The 27,868-nt window shown below is 39.3% G+C and overlaps 1 protein-coding gene across 1 annotated transcript; it reads left to right on the forward strand.

Annotated features, from left to right (window-relative positions):
- Window positions 1–1,061: 1,061 nt before the first annotated feature.
- On the forward strand, window positions 1,062–25,351 carry CRLF2 (cytokine receptor like factor 2). Its single transcript, XM_086609683.1, has 9 exons — window positions 1,062–1,089; window positions 8,921–9,016; window positions 17,023–17,134; window positions 17,886–18,058; window positions 19,646–19,785; window positions 20,505–20,667; window positions 22,699–22,813; window positions 23,844–23,928; window positions 25,079–25,351. Exons 1-9 carry the CDS (start codon window positions 1,062–1,064, stop codon window positions 25,349–25,351), a joined length of 1,185 nt encoding a protein of 394 aa, XP_086465809.1.
- Window positions 25,352–27,868: the final 2,517 nt, after the last annotated feature.

Below are 27,868 nucleotides of genomic sequence, written 5' to 3' on the forward strand. Positions count from 1 at the left end.
GATCTGTCATTTGGCCTTTTCTAATGAAGAGCCCAAATGACTGTAAACAACAAAACAGATCTATTTCCTTAAGACTCAGAAAGTCAAATTTGGCATTCAGCAGCAGAACAATCCAACAACTGTATTTAGTCCTAACTCATGAAAACAACTGCATTCATAAGAAGTTAAAAGTAGTATGGAAAAAATCATTCTTAATGTTCTTATCTTAGTTTCAGTATCTCCTATACAACTGCATGTGCAGATGCTTCTCCGGAAGAGCTCTTAAGCTGAATCCTTATCTCCTCCCCATCAATGTCTGCAGCAGTGGAGAGAAGAGGGGGAGGGAAACCAGCTGGAAATTCCAGGGTGGTATTTCATGGAGTTTCCCTACACTTTGGGCCTCACCAGTATGCACAGGAGCACCTTATGAGAACATCAGTATGAAATCAGTGCCTGCCCGATGCCTGTCTCATGTCTGTTTTCTTCGTGCACTAGTGATGATCCGCATATTGCAGGCAAAACCCTCTTGGCTGTCAACCTGCTTTCCTAGCAGGCTCACCCCTCACACAGCACCCTTGGGGATGAGTACCTATTCTCTACAAATATGGAAGCAAACCAAGATCAGATCTTGTTCTTTCCCTCCTTTACCCTCCCTAACATCTTCAATCCCATTGAAGTTAAGTTTCACACGAGCTCACTAAATGAGAACCGAATGCCATTACAGGCTCCAGAAGCTGAAAAGGTGATAGTGATGGTTACGAATCTCTGCAATAAATAGGTCAATGCAAAGTTTCCACCTGTGTGGGACATAAAAGTTTATTTTCAGAAACAATGCTATTTCTCTCGTGACTTGAAAGGCAGGCCAGGATTTCAGTAGTGCAGCCCCAGTCACTGCGTAACTTATGGGAGAGGCAGTTCAGAGCAATTCAGTCTTAGAATGGCTGTTTAACCCCTAGGTCTTCTCCGTTCATCCTGAGATTTCTAAGAGGTGTTTCACCACTTTGCCTTGCACATTTTGCTGGATGTAGTCCAAAGGATTTCTAACTCTGAAAGATGAAATAATGCCCTGACGTATTTCTGACATGGTCTCCTGCCCGCTGCATGCAGCAGGTGAGGACTCAAGGAGAAATGAGACATATGGGATGAGGTAGTTTATTGGTGGGAGAAGGAAAGATAACTGATTTTGTATTGACTCCATTATTTGCTCTTTCTTTTTTAGCAGTGGAGACACCAGTGGCTAGTTTGAGGATGCTTATTTTCTCCTCTGTTGTCTTTTTTTTTAAAAGTATCAAAGGTACTTAGAGAGAAGGATACACTTTAGTAAAATATGTTTTCTTCCAGGTTGCAGATGATTATTTAGGTTTCCTCTTCTCCCATGTAATCAGGAGTAATTTCCTACCTATTTTTGCTTGTATATTCTTTAATATGTCAGACTTTTTTCCCATATATACATGTCCACCATCAGTTCAGGTTGCGTTCTTCTCATTTTCTTTACCATTTCAGGAAATAGGAATAAAGTCTCTTGCCTGCAAAGCAAGATTGTTCCAGGATGATAGGAGCTCTGCCTTTTACCAGGAGAGACCAAAGGAATCTGTGTTGGATATCTTGCAAAAGAACATGCAAGAGGATCAGAAATTTCAAAAATAGGTCAAAATATTCAATGATGGGAGATGGAAGAAGCAGACTTCTTCAACGAAGAGTAACTGACAGTCACAGAATTTATTTTTAGCTTCTGATCTTTCCCAGCATTACAGGTCTGTAATGCTGTAATTATATTATTACATAGTCTTATTAGTTATTACTATTAATGTATATTAATATAATCTTTATGCAATCAATAGATCATCAGAAATGCACTTGTACACAACTACTCCTCAGTCTTCTATAGATTGTTTTATAGACCATACGGTAAATAGATGTTTTGCCATCTTTTCAGTTTAGATGTGGGACCAGGGCAATACTTTGACTTGCAGTTGAAGGGCCCCACATCTAATGTTAACAGATAAGTTAATAAGTAAACAGGAAAAGAGAAAGAGAATAAAAGTGTAAGTGACTGTCAGGTTTCCCTTTGATGCAAAATACTCCAAAAATTGAGGATGTCCTAAAAAGAGAAATGAGTTCAGTTGCATCCTTGAATTTATAATTCTATTATTCTCTTCCCCAGAAAATAGAAGTATAATATTAAGAATAAAAATGTAGTTCTTAGTACAAGTGTTTTCAAAGATACACATGGCAAGGATGAAATTTAACAAAGCAATATGGTAAAAAATTAAACATGCACTATTGACTGGAATAATGAAAAGACACTTTCTAAATGGAACAGGCAACCCCTTCTGATATGCAAATTGTTCTATATTACCCATTAGAAGTGTTTTCTTCTCCTTATAATGTTTCAATACTTTCAATTTTTCAATACTTTTTTTTATAATGTTTCAGTACCCATATGGATTAAAATGTCAGGTTCCGGAGCATGACTCCTCTGATCATGTCAGGTTCTACTCTTTGCGAGCAGACAAGTGATATTTCTCTCCCCTTCCTCTTTCACCCACTGCCCACCATCTCTTATTTCATGCTTACTGGTGTTGACAGTGTCAGCATTCCTAGACCTACCAAAAATATAGTATCGGTTGCTCAGCTGCAACTTGCTCACTACGGAACACACTCTACTGTTTGAAGATATATTTTCAGAAATAGTGGGTTTCAATATTTGTTCTAATCTTGCTGCCTCATAACTTCATTTATGAAGTCAGGAAGTCCCATGTTGTGAGAAAAGGCAGTCACTCCTTAGTTACTATCTCATTATTCATGAACTTCTAGACCTTCATTCATCTTTTCTTCAAGTTTCAAAGCACCATTCTGTCCGTTTTTGTCTCTTACAAATAGTACTCCCTGTCTCTTGTTGACTCTGCAATTCTTCTCTCTCTTTTCTTACTCTACCGCATGCTTGCAAAATGGGGGATAGAGAATTACCAGAACTCCAGTGCTTCAGGTGTGTAAATGCAAAGTGGTGTGACATTTCCTGTGTTTTCACAACATCACAGAATGGTTGAGATTGGAAGGCACCTCTCAAAATCATTTACTCCAATTCCTGGGCTCACACAGGGTCAAACAGAATCAGTTGTCCAGGACTATATACAGTTGGGTTTTGAACATCTCCATAGATGGAGACTTTGCAGCCTCTCTGGGAAACTTGTGTCACTGCCCTCACAACAGAAAGTGCTTTCTCGTGTTCAGACTGAATTTTGTCTTTTTTAATTTCTCTCTACTACCTCTTGTCTTGCCAGTGGGCATCACTGAGAAGAATCTGGCTCCATTGTCTTCACTTCCTTCAGCTATTTGCACACAAGGGTAAGATCCGCCTGAGCCCTCTCCAGGGTGTCAGCCTCTCCTGGTATGAGAGGTGCTCCGGTCTCTTCATTATCTTTGTGGCCCTTCACTGGACTCTACATCTTTCTTGTACTGGAGAGTCCAGCACTAGACCCCGCACTCCAGATGCGTCTCATCATGTCTGAGTAGAGAGGAAGACTCGTATCCCTTGACTTGCTGGTAACATTTTGCCTAATGCAGCCCAGGAGGCTGTTGTCCTTCTTTGCTGCTACAGTGCTTTGCAGGCTCATGTTCATCTCGTTGTACATTGGGACACCAAGGTCCTTTTCTGCAGAGCCAATCTCCAGTTGGTCAACCCTCAGCATGTACTGGAGCCCAGCATTATAATTCCTCAGTCACAGGACTTTGCATTTCCTCTTGTTGAGTTTCATGATGTTCCTCTCTGCTCAACTCTTCAGCCTGTGGAGGTCCCTCTGAATGGCTGCACAACCATCTGGTGTATCAGCCACTCCTCCCAGTTTTTTATTATTTACAAATTTGCTGAGAATGCACTTTGTCTCAGTTTCCAGGTCATTAATGAGGATGTTAATCTATATTGGCCACAGTATGGACTCCTGGGATACACCACTAGTTGCTAGCTTCCAGCTGGACTTTGTGCCATGAATCACAGCACTCTGGGCCGGGTAGTTCAGCTAGTTTTCAATCCACCTCATCTCTTATCTAGCCTGTATTTTGTCAGCTTGTCTGTGAGTATGTTGTGGCAGACAATGTCTGAGGCCTTTATTAGAGTCAAAGTAAACAGTATCCACTGCTTTCCTCCCATCCGCCAATAGAGTCACCTTTTTGTAAAACGATACCAGGTTGGCTGAGCATGACTTCATGTATTTGGAAATTGTTTCTAGGTTTAGTCATTCCATCACCTTCCCAGGGACTGAGGGGAAGCTGATCAGCCTGTAGTTCCCTATTTGATGATAGGATCGATGTTTGCTTTCTTCCAGTTCTCAGGAATGTCTCCCATCTGACAGCTTTGTCAGCACTCATAGATGCGTCTCGTGAGGCCCAACGGCTTTATGTACATCCAGTTTGTTAAAATGCCCAATAAACTGATCCTTCTCTGCTAAGGGTGAGTTGTCTCTGCTCCAAACTTTCCTTCTGCTCTCAGGGGCCTGGGATTTCTTAAGGCTAGTCTTAGTAAAGACTGAAGCAAAGAAGATACTGAGTAACTCAATATTTTGTGTCATTAGTCACCAAGTCCGCTGCCTCATTCAGCAGCAGGCCTATGTTTTCCTTAGTCTTCCTTTTACTGTTTATGCAAGTCTAGATCCTTCCTGGTTGCCCTTCGTATCCCTTAACAGATTCAACTTCAGGTTGGCCTCGACTCTCCTAACCCTGTCCCTGCAAGATTGAAGAGCAGCTTTATACTGCTAAGTCATCTGCTCTTGCTTCCACCTCTGGTACACTACCGTTTCATGTCTAATTTCAGAAAGAGCTCCTTGCTCATCCAGGCAGACCTCCTGCCATCTTTGTTTGATTTTTTCTCTCTGTTGCTTTCCTGTCATTCCTAAAGAAGGCTGGAATAGGCCAAGCTGTGGTGATACAAAGAAAGACCAAGTGACACTTTTTGAAGTCATTGCACAAGAGCATGAGTTTTAAGAATGCCAGGGACTCTTAAAGATTAATCCTCTAAGCTTTGCCCATGGGTAGAAGACAAAAAGTACAGCAGAGGTCTTTACACGTGCACTTTGCAGCATGTTACAAAAGGGAATCAGATTCTCCTCTCTGAATAATGGGCTGCACTGACTCAAGTTGACTAAGCTGATTGTCACGGAGTGATGGGATTCACTATTTTCTATAAATGGGTCATTGTTCCCTTTATCCCTCCCACTCGAAGCACACTGAAATCACTTCCCGTTAATGCTAAAAATTACAGGGGATCACCGCTGCAAAAAAAGAGATAACCTCTGTTATTTTGCGGGGCTTTTTGTGGGGGCTGTTACCAAGGACATGAACAAGCAGATAACATTAAATGGAAGTTACTTACAGGCTATTGGTTGTTCAGGTTCTAACTGAAAGAAAAAATAAACTAAGGCAATTTACTTTGCTGAACTACATGATGATCAAAGACCCATTTTACACCACTGATGAAGTAATAGGAAGGGGAATAAAAAGAGAGGAAGGAAGCTGATGAAAGTCAGTAGGAGTGCTGGAGGTTTCAGCTGGTAAGTGAAGCCACCTCTGAGAGCTGCTGACATGGGTGGAGGAGTTGGCAGCAGGCCAAGGGCTGTTTGTGGCAGTTTGCTCCAAAGAGCAAAATGAAGTCAAAAGGACTTCTTTTGATTTACTTGCTTTTCTCGCATCGTCCTCATCCTCTGGGTATCTTGTTGAGAGTTTTCTCTGTTGGCAGTCAAAACCACAAGCCTAGTCTGCTAATTTTCAATTCACCCTCACGCTTTGCTTTCCCTGTTCCTGCATTAAGTTGCGATATTAGAACGATTCTTGTTTTCTGAGACCAAACAGGCCAATGCTGCACTGTGTGTGAGCCCTGAGGAGAGGACACACAGTGACAGTGCTCCATCCTTGTCCTCATGGGAACAATGACCCAGAGGATGTGGGCAAGTTAACCAATTACACTCCTGTAGGCAGGCAGAAAAAGACCTGAGGGAGAACAGATCCTGTGGATCACAGACGGCTTTTCAGTTCATGGACCAAGATCGTCCACATTTGAAAAAAAATCAAACCAGGTAATCAGACCTGGCTTCCAGAAAGCAGAACTCGAGGCAGGTGATTGGGACAGCATCTGCCTGCATGGGGGGGAGGTGTCCAGATCCTATGTCTCTCCAGTGCCAAATCTGATGTTTCTCTCAGCAGCAGCAAAAATAGCTTGACAGTGCATTAGATTTATGCAAATAGTTTGTTTGACTCAGTCGTTGTTTTTTATGCCACAGGACCTCAGCCCTAGGTTTGATTTTTTAAAAAGGGGTAAAAGGAGTAATTTTGTTTGACTTGAAGAGGCCCTCAGCATCTTAAAAGGAAGTAGAGACTGGTGGGAGGGAGAATTACTTGAGGAACCAAAATACCTAGTAGGAGGAAATGGTCAGTGACAATGCGTTGTTGTCACTTGAGAATGAGACCTTGTTTTAGATGAAATGTCTCAAAATCAGAATAGTTACAAGGCAGAAGGTATTTTAGATATCTTTTTTTTTTTTGCATGTCGTCTCTCTACATCCCTTTCCCCTAAAGAATGAACTATCTTAGAAGGTGAGTTTTACCTGTATAAAAAGCAGACATGGACACATTGAGCTCCATCACACTCAAGATATATGTTCTGGAAGGAAAGATAAGACACATGCTCTGAAAGAAAAACGTGTTTTTAACCCAAACGGGGACATGTGGGAGTTGCCATGTCCTAGGGAACCAGAGAACTTTGGATCGCTGCCTTCATTTGTTTATCTCACTGACTTTTGCAACACTGACTGTGGAAACTGTGAGCCATTTCAGCTTGCCATTAACTATCCGCTATGACCTAGTTTAGTATTTCAGTTCTGTGTTGCTTGTTATTTTAGTTCCAGGAACTAATGGCTCCTTGGAGTAACTTTATCAAAGCAGAGCCTAGACAGTTAATAGAGTATACTGTGTGTGTCAGATAGTTGTGCTGGGGTTTCCAAGATTCACTGAGATTTGGATAGATCTTCCTGGGACATGCAATGGATAAGCCAGTGAAAGTAGCCAACCCAAGAAAAGTAAATAGCTAGGTCAAAACTGATATCATACCACCTGGCTGGAGACTTTGATGATGTGACAAAGCTGATAAGGGTCTCATCGGACAAACAGTACTGTTGGGTTAGAAGGGACAATGAAAATGTTAGGGAAGGCTCTGTCAGGAATGAGAATAAGCCTACACAGAAATCGTGGTAACACTTTTGGATGCATTCCCGGCCACGATCCAGCTGCCTACCTAGTACCATGTGCAGCAGACAAACTTCTACTTTCCCTACTTGAGAAACTGGAGGCAAAAAGTAGTCTAGGAAACAAGGTCTCCAGAAGGCGGTGTGGTGTAAGCACCCAGGCCACTCTGCACAATGCATATCCAAGTCATTCATCTGCCCAAACATGCCCCTGCATAAGAAGTTTCCTGTACTTCTTCTGATGCAAGCACAGAAAAAGCTTGAGATCAGCTAGGAAACAGAGATAGGAATTGAGGTCTATCATTTGTATTTTTACCTTCAGATTTCACAGACAAGCTTATTTTTTGTGATGCTTAATGAAGGGAGAGACTGGGTTAGAAGGGATTCAGTGTGCTTGCCTGTTTTATGTGTCCTTAGAAAAGTAAACTGTAAACCTTTACCAGGATGTGAAGGGGGCATTCAGCAAATTCAGAGAAGAGTACTTTGTCTCTCAGGGCTGTCTTCCTGAGCACTTGTTGGACAAAGGCAGCAGGCTAGGGCCACACTGACTTGTCAGTTCAGATTAGGATCATCCTTGTAAAAAGAATCTCCCAACAGTCCCCGTATTTTTTTGTTCACAGTGGAGCACTGGGCTCCTCTTGGGTGAGCTTAGCCCAGAAGATGTGCTCCGGGAAGGAATGTAGCAGACTGACTGCTAACAGACATTCAACCCATGGGGCTGGACGGGTGCTAGTCTAGGGAAGACTCCCTGGTGTTCCCATGCACACTGTGTGGCTCTTGAGTCCTCAGCACCAACTGTTTCACCTCACTGCTCCACCACTCCTGCTTGCTGCACTACTATGTGGAGACACGCTAAACCCAGTTTACTGCAGGCCTACAGATAATAGGTCTCTTTAGACATGATAATAGTGATTATTAAAAGATTTTAAGTTCTACTATTTCTAAAATATGTTTAGTCTCAGGCAAAACCCTCTTCTATTTCCCGCTTTCTATGTATAAGGTATACATAGTATGGTATGTGGCCGTATAAGGTATAAGTATAGTATATATGTATATAATGTTAGGTATATGGATATATTTGAAAGATAGAGCAGCATATATGTGTCCACATAACACAGGAGAAAATTCATCCCAGTGCTACCTCTTGTGCAATATTCTCCCTACCCCTAGCAGCTCAGCACTATGTGTCACAAAATGGCCCACAACTTCTGCCTCTGATGTGGGGACAGAAGTTCAAGTCAGCTGAGGTGCAGCAGGCATGTGGAGTGGCAGTATAAACACCTGCCAGCAGGAATAGCTCCTGATATGTAAGTGGGGAGGCAGGCTATTTTTACCTCTCCTGCCCTCAGCTCACTGGGCACTTTGAGGTCAGTGTCTTCATCCATGATAAGATGTGGTCACAGCTATGCACAGATACCTGGTCCTCATTTGGATCAGGACTATGGTGACTTCTGATTGATACAGCTGTGAAAAGATAAAGCAAAGTGCTGACAAAAGAGATACTCATATTCTGAGAAATTATTTTGATTTTTTTTAGCATAATACAAAGAAGGTGTGTATTTCAAACTCCTGCACTTCTGATTTGTTTACAGTCAGAGATATGTCAATTTTTTATTTCCTGTAGTCATTTCCTCCAGTTCCCTCCAGCCTCTGGTATAAAGTGATCAAATAGTGAAGTCCAAAGATTACGATTACTTGTCTCTTCACAGTCTGTTGTGTCATTCCAACCATGAGTCTCATCTTTCAAGCATGTTCAATGATCTTCACACTGGGCAACCTGGTGGCTTTTCAGTCACAATCTCCTGGTAAGTTCAACTCCCCAGATGCTTATTTAAGAAATTGATACATTAGTTAGCAATATATTTGTGCATACTTTACCTCATGTGTTACAATATTAAGTACTTTTTTTTTGTGAAAAAATCAACCAAACAAAAATTGACATCCAGCAAAAATGAAAGTGGATTCTTAAAAAAAAAAAGATTATGATGATAACAGGTTTCTGTGAAAATTTTCTAACTAAAAATCGAGGCAGAACTGGCTAAGCTTGTGTCTGTTCTTTAAGCAGGACTACTTATTCTCTAAGGTGTAGGTTATAACAGAGTAGACTGCATCCAAAAGAGACTAGGCTTCACATTGAATAAAGATGGATAAAACAGATTCCAGGTAAGACTTCAGAGTTTAGTATTCTGGAAGAATGAACACGATAGGAAAACATTCAGCAATATCTTGCACCCGAGAAAGCATCAAGGTAAACTCTATTAAACAGCAAAATTAGTAAAGACATTAAAGACTGGTTATTTGCCTACCTAAATATAACAACATCTCTATTTCATGTCTTTGTCTGCAATGCCACTACTTACAGCTTGCCAAAGATAAATGGATTATTACAGAAATCTAACATAAAGACCAACACATAGACTGATAATCTAATCTTCGCTTTTGTTAATTTATCACAAGTTCCCTGTCATTCATTTTATAAGGAGAAATACATACTTTAAAGTTATGCTCGCGTCTTATCAACCTAGAAATCAGCTCTCTGTTCTGCTGTATGCACAATAAGCACCATGTTCGGCAATGCAGCACCACCTGATTCTCCAGTGTTAGTTGCTCCTGCGAGTCACTGGCTCTGCTGTGAGGGGACATGACTCTTCCCTGTCCTGAGGTGGCAACCATCTATAGACATGCTATACTGATGGCATGATTTTGTGGAACAAAAGTTGAAAATTACAGTTGCAGTGATTATTTGCTGCCAAGTGTCGTGATGCCTAGGAATGGTTGGTGACCTTCTGAAAAAAAACCACTCAATTTGATGAGTTATAAGAATTATGATATAAGGATCATGCTTTGCCTCAAAATTTCTGGAAAAAAACTCTCTCTTGCTGTCTTGTTCCTTTTCTCAAGAAGAGGTTTTCTCTTCAGTCTCTGTCCTGCACATTTAATTCAACAGTCGTCTTGTACACAAGGAGTTGCACTTTCGCCTACATGTATTCCTATTAATGAAATGAAACTGTTCTCACAGATCAGTAGTATCAAGGGTAACTAAAGACTGTAGACTCAGATTTGGGTCTTGCTCTCTGGTAGCTTCTGTACAGTGTGCTGCAATATGTGGAAGTTCAACATGTGGTTACTTATCAGGTTTCATCAGTGTAAGGAAATCAAAAGTGGTTTTTCTTCATTATTATGCTTCAATGAGGTTGCAACTGTTCCAGTACATGCATGTTCCATTCTGTTATCTTTGCAGATTGACATTCTGCCTTTCCTTTTTCTCTGTTTTGATTTGTTCCATGACATTCAGCCTTTTTACAGTGTTCCCTTTCAATAGTATTTTTTCTCAGTAACAAACTTTGAGAAGTGGCTTGGAGGTGGAATGTACTTGCTTGCATTCTTGCTCATGTTTGTGTCTGCATAATTTATCGCTCAAGGAAATTTCTGGTTTTTCCCCTGTAAAAGTACTTTCTCCACACACCATAGTGGTATTTTCCACAATTCTCTGTCCTGAGAAGAGCTGGATTCCCAGCAGTGCCTGTGAGGTTAAAGTCTTGTGTGAAGGCCTGCCAGCTCTGTCTGGTTTTATTGCAGATGTAGACTTGGATAATTATCTCTGAAGTTCATGCTCCAAGGCACTGGTATGTGTCCTACAGCACTACAACATACTGAATACCTAGCTAAACCAGCAGGTCATCCTCAGATAGAAAGTTGGTGCCACTCTTCTTTAGCCTGGGAACTACGTGTTCATATTTTTGACCTTTCTATCTACCCGTCATCATAACACAAAGAAAAATGATAAATTTGTTACTTTTGTCTGTTATATGCCTCTAGGGTCATGAATAGAATAATTCTTTAAATAATTACAGTTACTGTGGAAGAGCTGGCACATTAGCAGAGAACAATACATGGTGTTACAGGCGGATTCGTAAAAACTCTATCATAAAGAAAGGGAGACAAATGTCCCTCTCTATTCTCTTTCTCTCTGTCTCTTTCCATTAACAAAAAGATATGAATGATTCTGTCTCCAGAAGTACAGGTGTACAGATGCTTCGAAAACAAACACACAAAAAATGGAAACTAAACACCTTTTCAGTTAAAGGCAAAGGAAAGATCATCAGAAGGAAATATCATATTTCAGATAACCTGTACATATCCTCAGAGGATCTGATGTCAATTTAATCCAAACTTTAAAAATCTCACTTAGGTTATGCATCTCTTCATATTGAAATGTGAATTACGCAGCATATACAGCTATAATTTTCAAAGATGCATGCAAAGGTTTTCTGAATATTTACACAAAACACAACTCATACTACATTCAGAAAGGCTACAAAATTCATTAAATTAGAAAGCACAGTATAAAATAGCCCTGATTAAAGCTCTAGAAACAGTCTTTAATAATAAAAGGTTGGTAAAGCCTTTTCTGTCCCACATAGCTACTTAGTTATGTTAAGATTGATTTTTTTATGAAGATCTTAAAAACTGGACCACAGGAAAGAATATGTATATATCACCAGATAGTTTATTACCATTTCTATTTCATTTCTATTGAATGGTTCTATTTATATTAATAATGTGTTACCTTCTGTTTTAGTACACAAATAAAGGCAGTTGCTGGAGTTTATATTTAAATGTTAAAATCCCAGAGTTTCAATTCATAATATGTAGCTTTTTTGCAGAAAAGGTTCTGATCCTAGAAAGATTTATGCACGTTGTTAAGTTGATGCGCTCTGAGTAATTCTGCTGAAGTCAAGTAGACTACTCAGAGTGTGCAAAGTTAAGTCCATAAATAAATCACTGCGGAACTGGAGCCAAACTGATATTCTTCTCTGTCATCCAAAAAAATATGCATTGCCAAACCCAAGATTTAGTGTGCATCTCTGAATTGCAGCCTTTAATAAGAAGTAGTATTGAAATATCACAATACAGCTGAAAAATAGAGAATTATGAGTGTTGTCTAAGGTTCAGAATGAATTGGTCACTTTTGTTTCCTTCCAATAGGCCACTCAGATCAGACTCTCAGGTTTTACTTAGTGCCCACTCTTCAGTGTGTGGAAATTCTGTGTGGTCCCTCTGATTTCCTTATTATCCATCTCCAGAGCCAATTACACCTCAAGTAAACCAATGTGAGTTTCAAGAGATTGAACAAGCCATTAAAGGAACTTTATGGGATTCAGAGTTTTGATGTTGGTGTCATTTTTGCATTGGAATTGAGGGAAAATATAGCAACCTGAAAAAGAATTTCAAGAGTTGTCCAGTATGGAGAGGGAAGAGTGGGTTACCACTTTACCAAAAACTTTACTTTTATTTCTCTGCTGGCAGTGTCAGGATTGTGGGATACGCAGTCACAGGTTCAAGGAGCTTCCCAAGCACATACAACCTATTTAAGAAGCAAATTCAATCTATATATTGGCACCATAGTTTTTCTCAGGTGTATATAAAAATTTTACATGGGCAAATTCTGTGTACTCTCTCCCACAATTAATGAACCAGTACTATTTGTGTTAATTCCACCAGTCTCCCTATAAATGTAATTAAAAAAAAAAAAGTTAGTTATACTACCCTGTAAGAGAAAATTCATTCAGAAAAGTTAGACAGTATAATATTATTTTACCACTCTGAACTTGAAGGGATAAAACTCATAGCATTGCAGTATTTTCCTCTTGGAAATATTTAAACCAAGATTTTCCTATCTTTTCTTCTTTTAAAGGTATTGCCTATTTAGGTTATGAACTCCCTTTTTCCTCTTCCTCGTTTTTTTCTGTACCTGTGCAGCCCTTGTGACCAAATAGGCTGAACACCTCAGAGCAATTCGAGCCATTTTTCATAGCAAATTCTACAAAACTCCCAAACCGATCATCTGACATCCACAAGCCCCTACTTTTCATCAGTAAAGTTATCTCTTCATTTTATAGTTTCCTTCAGACCAGATACTACCAGCTCTACAGTACTGAGCAACCTGAGGCCAGTCTCATATATAAATCCAACCCACACTGTTTGCTTGACACTAGAAATCAGTGCAAGCAAATATTTCACATCCTGGGCCAACTACTGCAACCTCACAGCCAGAGAGCAATGGGATAAACACTGGGTGTTGAGCCCACCCTCCAAATGATGGAAAAGTTACTGCTGTGTTTTTCAATAAGGCTGCTCGGATGCCCAAGTTCAAGTGAAGGTTTTGAGCTGGCACCCTTTGACTCATAAGGGTCCTGACACAGACAGGATTAGTTGGCTATGCCCGAGATAGGACTCTCAGATACCCACTCTTTGTTGTGTCCTACTGGCAAGACTGTGTGCTTCTCTGCTTGGCATGTAGCCCATTTTCAAATCTTTTTGTCAAGTGTAGGAAGACGCATATGCACAGCTCTCTGCAGAAATGTTAAGCCACCTACTGAGATTAAACTGAAGAATTTCATTCATGTTTGACTTAAAAATTGATTCCAAAACTTGCCCTACATGCAGCATTTTGCTATCTGTAATTGCTCCAAACTTTTGTGCACATAGAAACAGCATCGTAAATTAATTTTGAAATTAATTATCCTTGAAAATATGTGATTAAGAAAGCAAGTACTCTTCCTGGGTTTATTTTCATAATTGAAGCATGGACATTAGCAGTTCTTTCTCAAAGGGAAGATATCAGCAATCAGACTAATTATCAAGAAATGGAAAATACAGATTTTGTTGCTTCTAAAAGGAATTGAAAGGATTCATTCTATACTCATAAAAATTATTTCAGGACAGTACAGTATTCTCTATTCACTAATATTTTCTATTCTTTTTGATACTGTTAATTTCATTTAAAGATGAAGAAAATGTAATTATACCCTCAAATATGCATTAAATACATGTTTAACTATCTTTATAGACAATAAAAGTTTGAGTAGTTATATGGATTTCAGTTACACTAAGCATAACACTGTATGCTTCCCAGTACAACCATGCTAGAATTTGGTCCATAAAAATTAAAACGTGTTGGTGCAATTGCAGACCAAGGATCCACTGTTAGGCACTTTGCCATCATATTTCTTAGTGACTGTAGTTAAAGACAAGATCATCTCTAAGACCTGCTGAGGGGACTTACAAAGGGCTTGAGGATGTAGGAAACAAGGACTAGGCAGTCTCTTGTAACAGAGGTAGAACTGGCTGGAAAAATTCCATTTTGTGGTAGCTTTTGAGATTTTGAAGTTCTGTTTTTCCTTAAACATGTGATAATACTGACTTCTCTATTCTTCAGAAAAAGATATGAGATTTTCAGTTTGACAAAAACAATGCAGAACAAGCCTGCAGCCATTAGTTAGGAGATGGGAGTAGTTTCAAGTCCTTCTCTTGAGTAGGAGCAGAATCTTTTTAACCAGAGCTCCACGAATCACCTAGCAAGGACCTGCAGCTACATCTTCTCAGTGTCTCTTGGACCTCTGTCATAAATGTCTCTTGAATGATTTGACAAAACAACTGGTTACAACACAATTACACCAATACAAAAATGTTTTGACTAACTCTAATTACAGAAGTTGTGAATCACCTAGACGCAGAGGCAAAAAGGTAACTTGAATCCATGTGCTTTTCTCACATTCTTGGGTTTTATTACTGAGCAAAATATAGCAACCATGAGGAGCTATGCCTGGTAACCCATGAACATTCAGGATCACTGTATGTGATAAAAAGCTCTGTGATAGTTTGATGCGGGGGGGTGTTCTGGTGGCAGGAGAGGGGATTTGCTCCCTGTGCCACCAGATCTGAGTCCCATCCTCCTCTGGGGGGTTGAGCCAAATCGGCGCCTCTGTGAATTGCCCTATTTAAGTTAGACAAAGGGACGGGAAAGGGTCTTTTGCCCAGGAACAGGAGAGGGGAGGAGGGCGCTGCCCCCGCTCCCGGCTCCTGGCCGGGTGGCCGCGCGGGCCCGGGCCGGCACCACGTGCTCAGGATGGCGCCGGGGGAGCCGCATGGGGGACTCGGGAAGCGCCCCGCTCCCGGGGTGCCCGCCGGGCGGAGCTCCCCCAGAGAGGATTAAGATCTAAGAGAAAACAACCACAACGACCAGGTCAGTCAAGATGGAGCAGGAGGAGGGGCGCTGGAGCTGAAGTTTTCCCTTGCAAATCGGTGTGAAGATGGCAGGCGGCCCCCCTGCAGCCAGGGTGTACTCGGCGGAGCAGAGACCCACTCGTAGCCCATGGAGAAACCCACGTCGGGGAAGAGATGCCTGAGCCCAGGAGAGGTCGTGGAGCAGGAGATGCACGACGAGGTACTGTTAGTAACGGGCATGGAATGCACGACGGGGTCATGGAGGCATCTGGAGTCCGTGGGACGACCCACGCTGACGCGAGTGGCAGCAGCTCCCTAAGAGGCCGAGACTGGTAAAGCCCGAACTGGTGCAATCCATGGGGAAGGATTGCAATCCTGCGGGTAGGATTTACGCTGGAAAAGTTTAGGGATTTTTCCTTGTGAGTAGGGGATCCACTGAATCAAGGGAAAAATGGTGTAAAGACTCCTCCTCCTTTGAGAAAGGAGCGGCAGTTAACACCATGGATGAACTGGCCTGCACTCCCCCATTCCCTGTCCCCCTGCGCAGCTGGGGGGAGGTAGAGCCAGGAACAAAAGGAAAGGGAGGTGGGTAGGCTGTTGTGTTTAAGATCTGGCCTTGTTTTCTCTTTCTCAAGTAACCAGTTTCGTTCCCTTTTGTCTCTTGTTCAGTAACTGTTAATAAATTGTTTTGTTTTAAGAAGAAAGCCTGAGTCATGTTTTGCCCAGCACCATGGTTGGTGGGTGCTCCCTCTCGGTTCTTCTCTCCACCCTCAGTCCAAAACCACGACAAGCTCATAAGAAATGTTTTAAATTTTTCACTTTAAATTCCTTCAAAAGTCCAGAGTGGCATAAAATGTAGACAGTAAAAAAAGCTAAAATCCTCTATTCTCCTGCTAGGCAGGAATATTCCAGCAAAAGTTTTTAGTGGTAGACACTTCATGTCTGGAAACAGCAGTCTGCAAATTTTACCCTCGTGGTTTCTTGCTGATATTGAAGATGATTTTTTTTCCTCTTTGTTCATTCAAGTAAATATAATCTGACATCTTGTAGAAGGCAAAATAAATAATACGTCCTTCTTCTTCATATAGAATAGATTTCTAATCCTTCTACCTTATTAATTTCTCCATTTTTCATTGTCAGATTTATACTCAGTGTCTGATTGTGGAATTCTGATAGAAAGAGAATTAAAACACCTGTGTCCCTAGCAAGTGCTATAACAAGTAGAAGGTCAGGAGAGGATCTGGATGCAGTCAGAGGACATTAAATGATCTTGCTTGTCTGTAAGCTGGAATTGGCCAGAACCACATAGATCAAATATGCAGTACACCTACGTGTGCTGATCTGCTCTGGGTTCCTATGGGTCTTGACCTCTGGTGATAATCCCTTGTTTCTTACACTAAACATTTGACAGTTCAGACACACTCCATGGGACATTAGTTCCCAAACAGTTTTCCTTAGCAGGAAAACCTTACGAGGTATTATTATGGGGGAAAGAAGGCCTCAAGGTGTAGCCCTATGCACTGCATACACGTGAACCAGTCTATACCGTTTGGCCAAGGAACTGTGGGGTGCTTTCTGGTGTTGCTGTGCATGCTTTCATTTTACTATTTTGAAATTCTAATTTCAGCTTCTCTAGGTTATTTTACTCTGTTTCTTTGCATTTTAGATATTCTTATGTCTTCTTATTTTATGATCACCGGAGTCTATTTTATACGTATCTTTGAAACACTGCCTACAAACGTCAAGGTATGTTTTTCATACTTACTGCTGAAATCATATTCTTTGTCAATGTCCTGGGCAGGTTTGAAAGATGCCATCAGCACCACAATAATCAATTTCAATAATGAGAAGATGCAGATCACATGGGCAGCAAAAGAACTATTTCCCAGTGAGAATGTGTCATTTTCTTACACGTGAGTATTGAAAATGCCTATTCTTCCCTTCTTAAAGCATTTATTTTGGGAGGCTGAAATATCTAAGTCCATTTGATTCTTCTGTGAACTGTACCTGAAAATGCTTTTAGCATTTGTTAGTCATCCAGCATGAAACCTGTTTAGATCCACAACCTGCTACAAAAGTGTACAAATCAGTAAGCCTCCTGAATAGTCAGTCACAACAGACATTGTATGAAAGATTTGTCCCTCTTCTGTCATTGTGCTAAATGCTAGTGCTAATTACACTACTGAAAGTGTGTTTTCCACATATGAGTATGTATTTTCCTTATTAACCAATGTCATTAATGAACAACATAAATTTGATGTTTTGGTTAAAGACATAGGGCTTGATCTTCCCTTTTCTTTCTGGATGGTATATATGAAAGAACTAGCAGTACAATCTTGGAAACAGGTTCATGAAAACATCTGTTTGAGCAAGTCATTTTCTTACTAGAAAACAACAATAACAACGTGAAGGAAACTTGATTTCAGACTGCATCAAAATCCAGGGCTGGAAAGCCAATGTAGTTCAGGTAATGAATTCGCTCACACCATTATGAAATTTGCCATATTGAGAAATTCCATATGCAGACTTCCCTTGGTAGGAGCACTTGAAAAAGAATAAAAAAAAAAGTAGAAAGAAATAAAAAAGAAAGAATAGTAACAAAAAAAAATTAACTTGTGTTAACTGGTAATTATGTTCCATTCAGCAATATTATTTCATTTATAGATTTGACGAAGGCAAGCACAAAGTTTGGAAGACATGTCCCACATATTTATTGGATCAAGATTATAATTCCGGATGTCTTTTTAAGACAGAAGGACCTACCCTTGCCATCTCTATCAGGAACAGCAATGGAAGTGAAGAGTTTTTTTCTAAAAGACTAAAATCTGATGTTTATAGTAAGTAAAATCACAACTAGTTTGGTAGTCCTAGTGTCGTCACTGATTCTCTAGTTCTCCTTAACTTGAGAAGAAATCAGTTTTATTGGTGCATAAAATGTTATTATTGTGCGTGCCAAAACAAAACTATAGTTATTTCATGTTGATTTTCAGCCCTTGCTGTCATCAGTAGTTACACAGGCCTGTGTGCAGCTGCAGCTAAGTGAGATTACATGGGACAGTCAGAGTTGTCCCAAAACATAGTTTCAAAATCAGAATTAAAATACTAAAATATATGGATGTGCTTAGCCTAGTGCAGACCTGCTCAGTATTCATATCAGGAAAACGAATAAAAGTTGATAGTTTCTTTTCCTAGTGCTGACTGTGTGATTTTCTTGTATTTTCAACCTTCCACTCTTTTGCCATCTTCCATGGGATGTGAGACAGTAAACTACTTCTTATCAAAGAGGCTGTCAGAAAACATCAAATGTCATTAGAAATTAGTTGAGTGACTCTGGTATAGTCTGACAGTGTAAAAGAGACATCCTCCCACTATTAGACAGATGATGTTCTTGTTTTTATTAAATCCCTCTTGCCCTCAAATACGTATTTCACATCCAGTGTGAGATTAGTTTATCAAAATCTTCTGTAACTTCACATAGCTACAGCATTTAAAGTGGAGAGATTCTTTCTTATGAAAATCACAGAGAGAATATACAACACAGAATTATCTGAAAAATAAATATATATTTCAAATTCATTATTAGCATTTATTAATATTTTAGCAAAAAGGATTAAATAAAAATCTGTCAAGGCATCTAACTTGGAAAATATTTTTATATTTCATAATTTTACTAATAAGTGGTAAATTATGGACAGCTGCAGCCTGATCCTTAAATTTTGACTATTAAACATTCACTGACAGTAGAGCGAACTTCAGAAGAGTTAGGTAACAAAGCACAAATATCAAGGATCAGACTTAAGTGTTTAAATTAGAAAGGCAGAATTTTCATAATACAAAAAGGCAACTAGAAGGATTGAGAAAGCAGGTAACACTCTTCTCACGCCTTTATTTCCCACTACTGAAGAGTAACCAGCTACATAGATCAAACCATTGCATGGTCTTCAGACCATCTGAAAATAGTGAGGGGTAGATTCAGTTGTGCACAGGTAGGCACCCACTGTTTTTTGCAGATGCCCCACCATATCCCACATAGCCTCTAGCAGCTGGACTAGTGCATCTTGTAGGTTTTATGGTACTGAATTTGTCAGTCCCTTTCCAATGGAGAAGACTCTTTCTCCTGATTGCAGGGAGTATGAGGAGACTGGAGTCCTTCCTTAAGTATTTGCAATAAGCTCCTGACATGAGATAGTATCTACTTTTGAATGTGGCACCTCAAATGGCGAGCAGCAGTGTCATGGTGCCAAGCTCCATTTCGATGTTTAGTAGGGAGGTCAGCTACAAAAGTACATCCTACAAGAAGAAAGTCCACATTCTTTGCTTACTGCTCAGAGAAAAATTGAGACAAGAAAGGAGTAACAATAATTTTAATTGCAAAGTATTTATTTTTAGGAGAGTATAGCATAATTTGTTTCTCTTCTTCTTAGTAAAGCCCAATAGACCAGAAAATGTGACCTTCTTCTGGAAAGAAGACACCGTTACTGTAAGTTGCAATAAACCAGAGAGAGCTGTGACGTGCTTGAGACTTGAGCTTCAATACAAAAGCAAGTTTGACAAAGACTGGCAAGTGAGTTGAACATGATATTTTTAATCAACCCTGGAAGATACTGGAAGTAGCATCTCCATAGAATGTAAAATAGAGTTGTTTTCAAATTGTTCTCCTATCCTTTATTTTCAAACATAACTGGTAGCAGAAAACAGTTAGATTTTTAGGATCCTGGATCCCTGCCACGCCGGAAATAATTTATTTTTCAGTTATATCTAGTTGCCACCCAGAGAGTTGAGAACAAGCTACGGTTATACTTTCAGAATACAAGAGTTTTGGAAGATAAAAGCAGAAAGCAGAGTAGAGTTAAGAGAAAAAAAAAGCCATGAAATACTATGGAAGAAGAGAGATGAGACAGGATTTTTGTTTATTCTAAAGTTAGCTGTTAAGTATTTCTAAATATTATTGCATTGACTTAAACCTTTCCAGTCTCAAATATAACTTCTAAATATTTTGCGGATTGAAGTGTCTTTGCATATTGTAAAGATGCAACTGTAACATAGTGCACTATGTAATGATTGTTATGACCTTCAACTCAATATCAGACAATGAGAAATAGATATAAATAGTGAAGAGCCAGTCAAGAAACAGAATTCCTCAAAACTCAAGAGAAGTTACAGTGCAGTTCTGAGGTTTTGGTTTGGCCTATCCTTTCCCCTAGTTGTGACCGTGACTGAGTGTAGCATTCTGAAGCACTGTCTTGAAAACCAGAATTAACGAAGGCACACCTTCCTTCTCAGTCCAGAACTTCTGAGTGTTGCAGTGTTGGAGAGCAAGGCTTTGATCCAAGGAAATGCTATTCTTTCCGGGTCAGACTGAAGAGGCTAGTACCCTACTGCAACGTAGTTAATTACAGCAGTGACTGGGAAGCAGAAACATTTTGGATGAATGGCATGTTATTAGGTAACAGCTGTGCTACGTTCATATATTGTCTAAGTGCAAATGGGGAAGGGGTGACTGCAAAAGGGGCTGGGAAAATGCAGCAAATTAATGTTGTACTGTTGTGCTCCATCTTCCATTATCAAAGAAAGTTTATGTGGATGTCTAATTGCCTGTGTTTAACTCCTATCTACTTCATTCCTGATGGCTCATAAAACTTCAATTTATGCCATAGTCAGCAAAATTAAGAGTGTCATTCTCTTTGTTACAATAGTGTCTAAAGTTCACCAATGACAGCTATGTGATGCATGGTGGGATGGGATGGGATGGGATGTGTCCACATATGATATGTGGACATCAGACCTGAACCTTAAGAATATCCTTGATGCCCCATTTTGAAGGCAGTTTGTTTTGAAAGCACATCCAGTTGAACTACAAGACCAGAGATCGTAGCAGTCTGATGGTCATATATGCTGGATTCGTCAGAACAGAGAGGCTGGGGGAAAGGAGATGAAATGGAAGCAAAGCCAGTATCAGCACTGCTTTTCCACTGGACAGACACATTTAACTGAGCGTGACTGACTTCAGTTAGATCTTTGATGGAAACAGTATTTCTACTGGTTATCAAAACCAAAAAACAGATTTGCCATAGTAAAGAAAAGACTGTCCACCGTCCCAACATGTTTGCATCACATCAGTTAAGCACGAAATGTTGCCCACTAGGCTTTATCAGAATTACGAGACGCCCAGATGTCCTGTGTACCCAGATCTGAGTTCTCTAAAATGCAATGGGCCATTAGCTCACCTGAAGAAAATCTGTATGCACAAAGCTGGGATGAAATCTTGGAGCGTAGGTATGTATAGCCTGTGCACTGATAGTAGCCACAAAGTTGACCTCCAGAGAAGCCTCCTCCACAATGCGAGTTGTGAGCCTGCAAGCATGTCCTCAGGTGTGGCTGGCAAATGTCCTTAAGAAAACACAGAGGGCGATGTCTCCTTGTGTACCTCTGAGAGGTGAGCACATAGCAGCCCTAATTGGACCATTTGACCAGAGGCTGCTGGCAGGAAACTGCAAGAAAGGAAAGCACAGAGGAGACAGATTACTGGTTCAGTTGCTCTGGGTGCACCTGGAATAGAAGTGGCATTGGCACAGGCCCTTCATTGGGGCAAGCACTTTACTTCAGGTCTTTAATGAGTTATTGGTGACTCCAAAGCTAACATCAGAGGAAGCCATGAACAAAACTGTGCTCAAGAAATTTCATAGACTCTACAGACCATACTTGAGGATCACAACTTTTCTTGTGGCTTTCTAGCAAACAACGGGCAGGTGGAACAGGCTGGACAGTTGCTCCTGTATAAATAATCAATTAGTTTTTATAGTATTTATATGGACAGCAGAATGTCTGTACTAGAAGGTTGAGTTTTGAGGCAGTGGTATGAAAGCTGCAGAAAAAACACAGAATGCCGAAAAATGCACAAATGTATTAGTTTTATATACCTGAGTGTTAGATGATATCCTGCCACTAGTTACTTTCTGGGTATTAGCACTTGTGGTTTGCTGGCTTTTTGTTTGCTGGGGTGGGGAGATGCTGTTTGTTTGTTTCTTTTGTCTTGGGAAATAAGATATTTATGCTACATGTAGAATTGTTCTTACAGCTTTAGTGATTGTAAGTAGGTGTATGTAATATAGATCTCAGCATAAAGTTGCTTTATCACTGTCAATGCAATGTGATGAATGTGAGAAGAAATACTCGATTCATTCATTACGTCTCTGCTCTTTGCCTGTAAACCCCTGCATTTGTCCTGTACTAGGTTAATTTAGATAAATATAAGTACAATTATCTTTTGTTGCAAGGTTTGGGAAGGATGGTTTTTCTTTTCAGTTTCAATTGAACAATTGAACTTGTCTTAATTGAACAATTGAACTTGTCTTATTTGTTCTTAAAAACTTTTCTGCTTTTTTTTTTTTAAAGTCAATGTTTTAGTACAATTAAGGAATATTTACTGTTAAAAATTATTGTTTTCACATACTTTTTTTTTTTTAATTATTCCTAGATTCATGTGATGGTGATATAAAATCTCAGTCAAACACAGTAATTGTGTTAAGTTGTTTGCTGGCAGTACTTCTCATGATACTTATCCTCGTGATTCTTCTGTGTAAATGGCAGAGGTAAATATAATTCTATGGCTTACTGCTAAATAACCATGTCATGAAAATAGAGCTATCATTCAGGATCAAGTCTTTTAGCATTCAAAATTCTTATCTGATAAATGAAGTCATCATGAAGATGTAGAAGTCAGTAGCTTAATTATTATTTGAGGGATAATGCATCCTGGCCTTCACCAGGTAAACACCAGGGCCTTTAATTTTCAAAACCAGAAGAGTTCTGGTAAAAGGCAACTTTTCAGGATAAAATTATCTCTCTTCCACTTAATTTATCCTCTTTTTCAGAAATCTAGTTAGATCTTAAGAATATAATTATTTTGGTTACTTTTTCTGAACTACTATTTTTGTGTAATTTCATCAGACTCAATGTCTGCTAACAGTAGTCTGAAGAAAGCTTCAGTGCATTCAAAATTAATAAAAGTATATCAATATTTGGATTTGCAGTTGAATGACTGTTCATGTTTAGAATCTACAATTTAAAAATCCCAAACCACCAAACAACATACAAAACTTGCAAAGGCCCCAAGTTTTGGCTTTTTTGGAGGGAATAAACCCCAAAAATACAGTATTTCAGAAAATTACCTGAAAGTATATGGGAATCTGATAACCTTTTTAGATCATAAGTTGAGTTTTTTCTCCTATGCTTCTATGTTTTGAGTTTATATTTGTGTTTACTAAGTCAGCCAATACGACAGGTTGCTGCATCATCTTCCCTGTCTAGGGGAATGTGGCCAGGGAATGTAAAGCTCTGACTACTGCACGGAGCAAAATGAAACTTGCTGACTATCTGGAAGTTTGTATAGAGTCCAGATTTTACTAGGAGGGGGCTGGCTGAATATCCAGCAGAAAAATCATTCTTAGCCTGATGGTATTATCATACTATTATAACTGCTTTTTGTCTTTAGAACACATTTAAAAGAAATCAAGCCTAGAGTACTATCACATAAAATATATTTGGGGCTGGAGTAGGATTTTGTATGAATGATTACAGTATAACAAAACATCTATTTGGATTTTCCTTTCTTCTTCACAGGCTTCAGAAGTCAGTCATGCCTGCTATACCTGATCCAGAACATGTATTTTCTGATCTCTTCAGTGATCACAATGGAAACTTCCAGGTAACCATTTGCTTCCTAGCAAGGAACACTCTACAGTGTTGAGCATAATTTGAGAATAGCTACTGATACTCGCTCTGCACAGACATCGCCACAAGCACCAAGAAAAAAGGCCTTCCCTCATGCAACATCATCAAGAGAAGCCACAGAGCAAATACCAGAGCTCATACAATCAATGTAGTGCTGCTTTGGCACTGTGAAAAGACCCTTGTCATAGAAAGAGACAGAAAAGTTGCTGGAGAAGAATTTAAAAGTGTCCAAAGGCACAATATCCAGTGAGATGCCATTGTGATGTTTGCATCCATTCCTGCAGATGATAGCTCAGGGAACGTGCTTCAACCTCATCTTGCCCTTTACGTTTGTGAAGTGCAGTGAGTCGTAGTGCTGAGCCTTTGGAGACACCGGTCACAGTAGGAAGCATCCTGTCTTAGCCACAGAGGTGTATAGTCGCTAAACCTTTAGACACAAAATGGCTGTCAAATGAGTAGCCCACAGTTTTTGCTTTTGTTTTCTTACTGCTTCTTGAGTCCATGACATGACGTGATGTATTTTTCTGTATTAATTGAACAGTCTTTATCTTAATTACTACTGAATTTCCTCTGAGTGTACATAGGTAATATTTACATTTTCAAACCAATGACAATATCAAAGAGCAGTAATGATGTTTCAGTGACAAACTGAAAACTTTCTATATATAAGATAGCTTTAAACTGGAACTGAAAAACAAAGATATAAATGCAAATTAATACTGAAACTTTAATACAGAAATGCTATTTTGCCTAAATTTCCAGTAAACTCAGTCTTAATTTAGATTAAGCCAGGGCTTGGGTCAAAGAATACATGAGTCTATCAGAGAGGGAACACCAGGTAGTTTACACATCCAAGGTTTTCTAAAGGCCCTGATTAAATGGTCTCAATAAAAAGTACGAGTTTGACTGCATGTGTGAAATCCTGTCTGCTTTCCTGTCATTCTGCCTTTCTTCCATCCTGCTACCTTATGTCCTGCTTGTCTGTATTGCTTCCTCTTTATCTTCTCCATTGTGGCTTATCCTGGAAAGATGCCATTACTAAAGGAAAATCAGTGTCTGCACAGTCAGGTTTCTTTTGATTGACATCTCAGTCCCTGCCAACATCAACATTTTCATTTTCCTAGGAATGGATAGACAAAACTGATCATGCAGCAGTGCAAACCAAGATAGAATATGAAGAGCCAGAGTGCATTATTGAGGCAGAAAGCCAGCAAGAAGACAAAAAGAACAGTGACAAACAGGGGCCTCGGGAAAGAATATTCTCTCTTTCAGGAGCAGCAGAAAATAATGACCCCAAAGCAGCTCAGATTGCCTGCCTGATGCCAACATCCAACACTATAGCTTCTTTTGCTGGCTTTCAGATTTTAATGAATGATGACATGTATGTGATGTTATAAAATCTGCATAATGCAGAAGGTGTTAGGAAACTATGTAAAAGATCCTGATGAGTTTAAGGCAATAACTGTTTAGAAAAGGTTGTCATGAGTAAACTCACATCAAGAAAGACATGAGGCTGTGTTACCTGGTTTCAGATATGGTCTTTCCCTGCACTTAAGACCACTTGGGCAGATTCAGTGTTTGAAATAAGTGCCTGATAATTTACAGAGTTAGGATTTATTGTTCTAATTAAGGTTTATCTCTAAGACTAGACTGAGACCCATTTTCCTGCTATGGACAGGAGAGAGCAAGAGCTGTTCCATTATATATGTTCGCAGAGTCAAGACTCAGTCCTTGTGCTTATGGAGTATTGTAGAGCAGTGCAAACTACACTGTTATTCTTCCCAAATGAAATGAGAAAATAAAGGGATTTTTCTGCTAACGGTCTTTGTCTTACAAAGACCAGACCATATTCTGCTTGTTTTCACAGGGATAGGATACTGCTTTGCAAGACCTCCTTAGATGAGAAGTGCTTGCTTTTGTAAGCTGCTTCTCCCATTGTGAAACTTTGTGCTGCATGGCATGCATCAAAGGTTTTATAAAGGGAAGGAACAAGCCTAATGTCTAAGAACTGAAAAGTGAGGATGCACAGTATTGAGTTACATTTTGTTCTGCAAGTAGTGCTCTGTAGGCAGCTTCCTCCAGAACAGCGGGGCTTCATGGGCCTCCTCTGAGGTCGGGTCCTCAGTATCTTATGTTGCCCTCAGTCTTTGTATGACTAAGCATGTTCTAGGAATCTGAGGTTCATTTTGAAAAACATTTCTATTTAACTTAATTGGATTTATTTCAAACTTTTAGTGCAATCAGCAGCTGTAGATTCAAATTAGGACTTTTATTCATTTTGCATGTACCAGCTTCTTGTTCTCAAACTATGTTCTAATGTTTTCTAAACATATCATCTTCTAAAATATGTTTACTTTTAAATTTAAAATGTAATATACTATGCAATTAGACCTCAGAAAAAAACCATTTACTATTGTGTGAGTTTCCCTGTACCACTTAGGTTACATGTTACTTGAAAGCAAATTTTGTAAAAAACATGAAATGCCGAAAGCATCTATGAAATGGGTAAGGTCTTGTAGATATACTGTGATTATACGTTGAATTAGTTCCAGTTATTTACCTGGATATCATTTTGTCATTAAATGACTTTATCAGTTGACTAAGCTTTGTCAATTGCATACTTTCATTGACTGATTTATAGTGTAACTTGGAAATTGCACATATCAGAATATTACAGTGATTATCAAAATATTTTTAATTTGGTGCTTTAAAAAATTAAACTCCAGATCGAAAATTTCTGACTGGTAACTGAAAAACTTAACTAGAAGGAGAGTACAGGCATGTTCTCCAAGTTTTTCTTGATGTTGCCTCAGATTTGAATGTTCACTAAAAATACTAACATGCTAACAAAGGATTTCTCACAATCCTGAAAATATTTCTGCCTTTTCCTATCTAAAACAGATGTGCACAATTTTGGGTGGCCTTTTGTACGCCCTTGCTGGAAAATTTTTTTAAAGTTAACCTTGCAAAGTTTCAATAGCACGGTAAGAATCCTATTCTTAGATTTTAAACTCATGCAGGCTGTATATCATTTGATGAGCAAAATGTAGCTCAGCTCAGCTCTTCTCAGCTGACATAAATAGGCATTGTTGCATGAGAATCAAAGAAGTTACAGCAGCTTACAACAGATAAGAACCTGTTCCAGTAATGATTCAAACAATAAAGTGGGAAGACCAGAATATATTGCTTGGTTACTTCGTGTTTGAACCACACACACATATGGTTGTCTACAGAGCTAGCTAGATACCTTAATTAAACCAATTTCTGTTGAGCAAATACTTTTGTCGCTGAATTCAAAATGGTTTTGTATATTTTCCTCAAATTTTACTCTGGAAAAGAAAAAAGAAGAAAGTCATATTGAAGTGTGCTGTTTAAGCAATGTTCCTGAACTGAAATGTTATAGTCATTTAAGTTTTAGTACAAACAATAACATCTTGTGTTATATTTTATTGACATAAATATTGTTTTTGTGCATGTATACAACCATATTCACACTGACATAAACTTTCTTTTTTGTTTATATGTACAATCATATTCACATTGTATATAACAGACTAGAAATAAAACAAATAAAACATATATCTCAAATATTTATTTTAAAAAGATCCCCTTATGAAGAAAATAAATCATAGGGTATTATTGAGATTCAAAACTAAGCATTTTTTCAAAAAAACCCACTTCTATTCTTGGGAAACTCTAGAAAAATATCTACAGAACAAGGAAGAACACGATTTAAGCAAGAGGAAAGGTCCTCCCCCAAATACTGATAATGATTCTATCAGTCACAGTACAAGATGACACATATCAGATTAGCAACATGCATTGCTTGTGGGTGTTGGGAGTGCTGGGAGAACCCAAGCATGTCCCTGAGCTCTGGTCTCCTGGCGCCTGCCATAGTCCACCTCTGATGAGAT

Source organism: Tauraco erythrolophus, chromosome 1 (genome assembly GCF_009769465.1).
Source record: "Tauraco erythrolophus isolate bTauEry1 chromosome 1, bTauEry1.pri, whole genome shotgun sequence".
NCBI lineage: Eukaryota > Metazoa > Chordata > Aves > Musophagiformes > Musophagidae > Tauraco > Tauraco erythrolophus.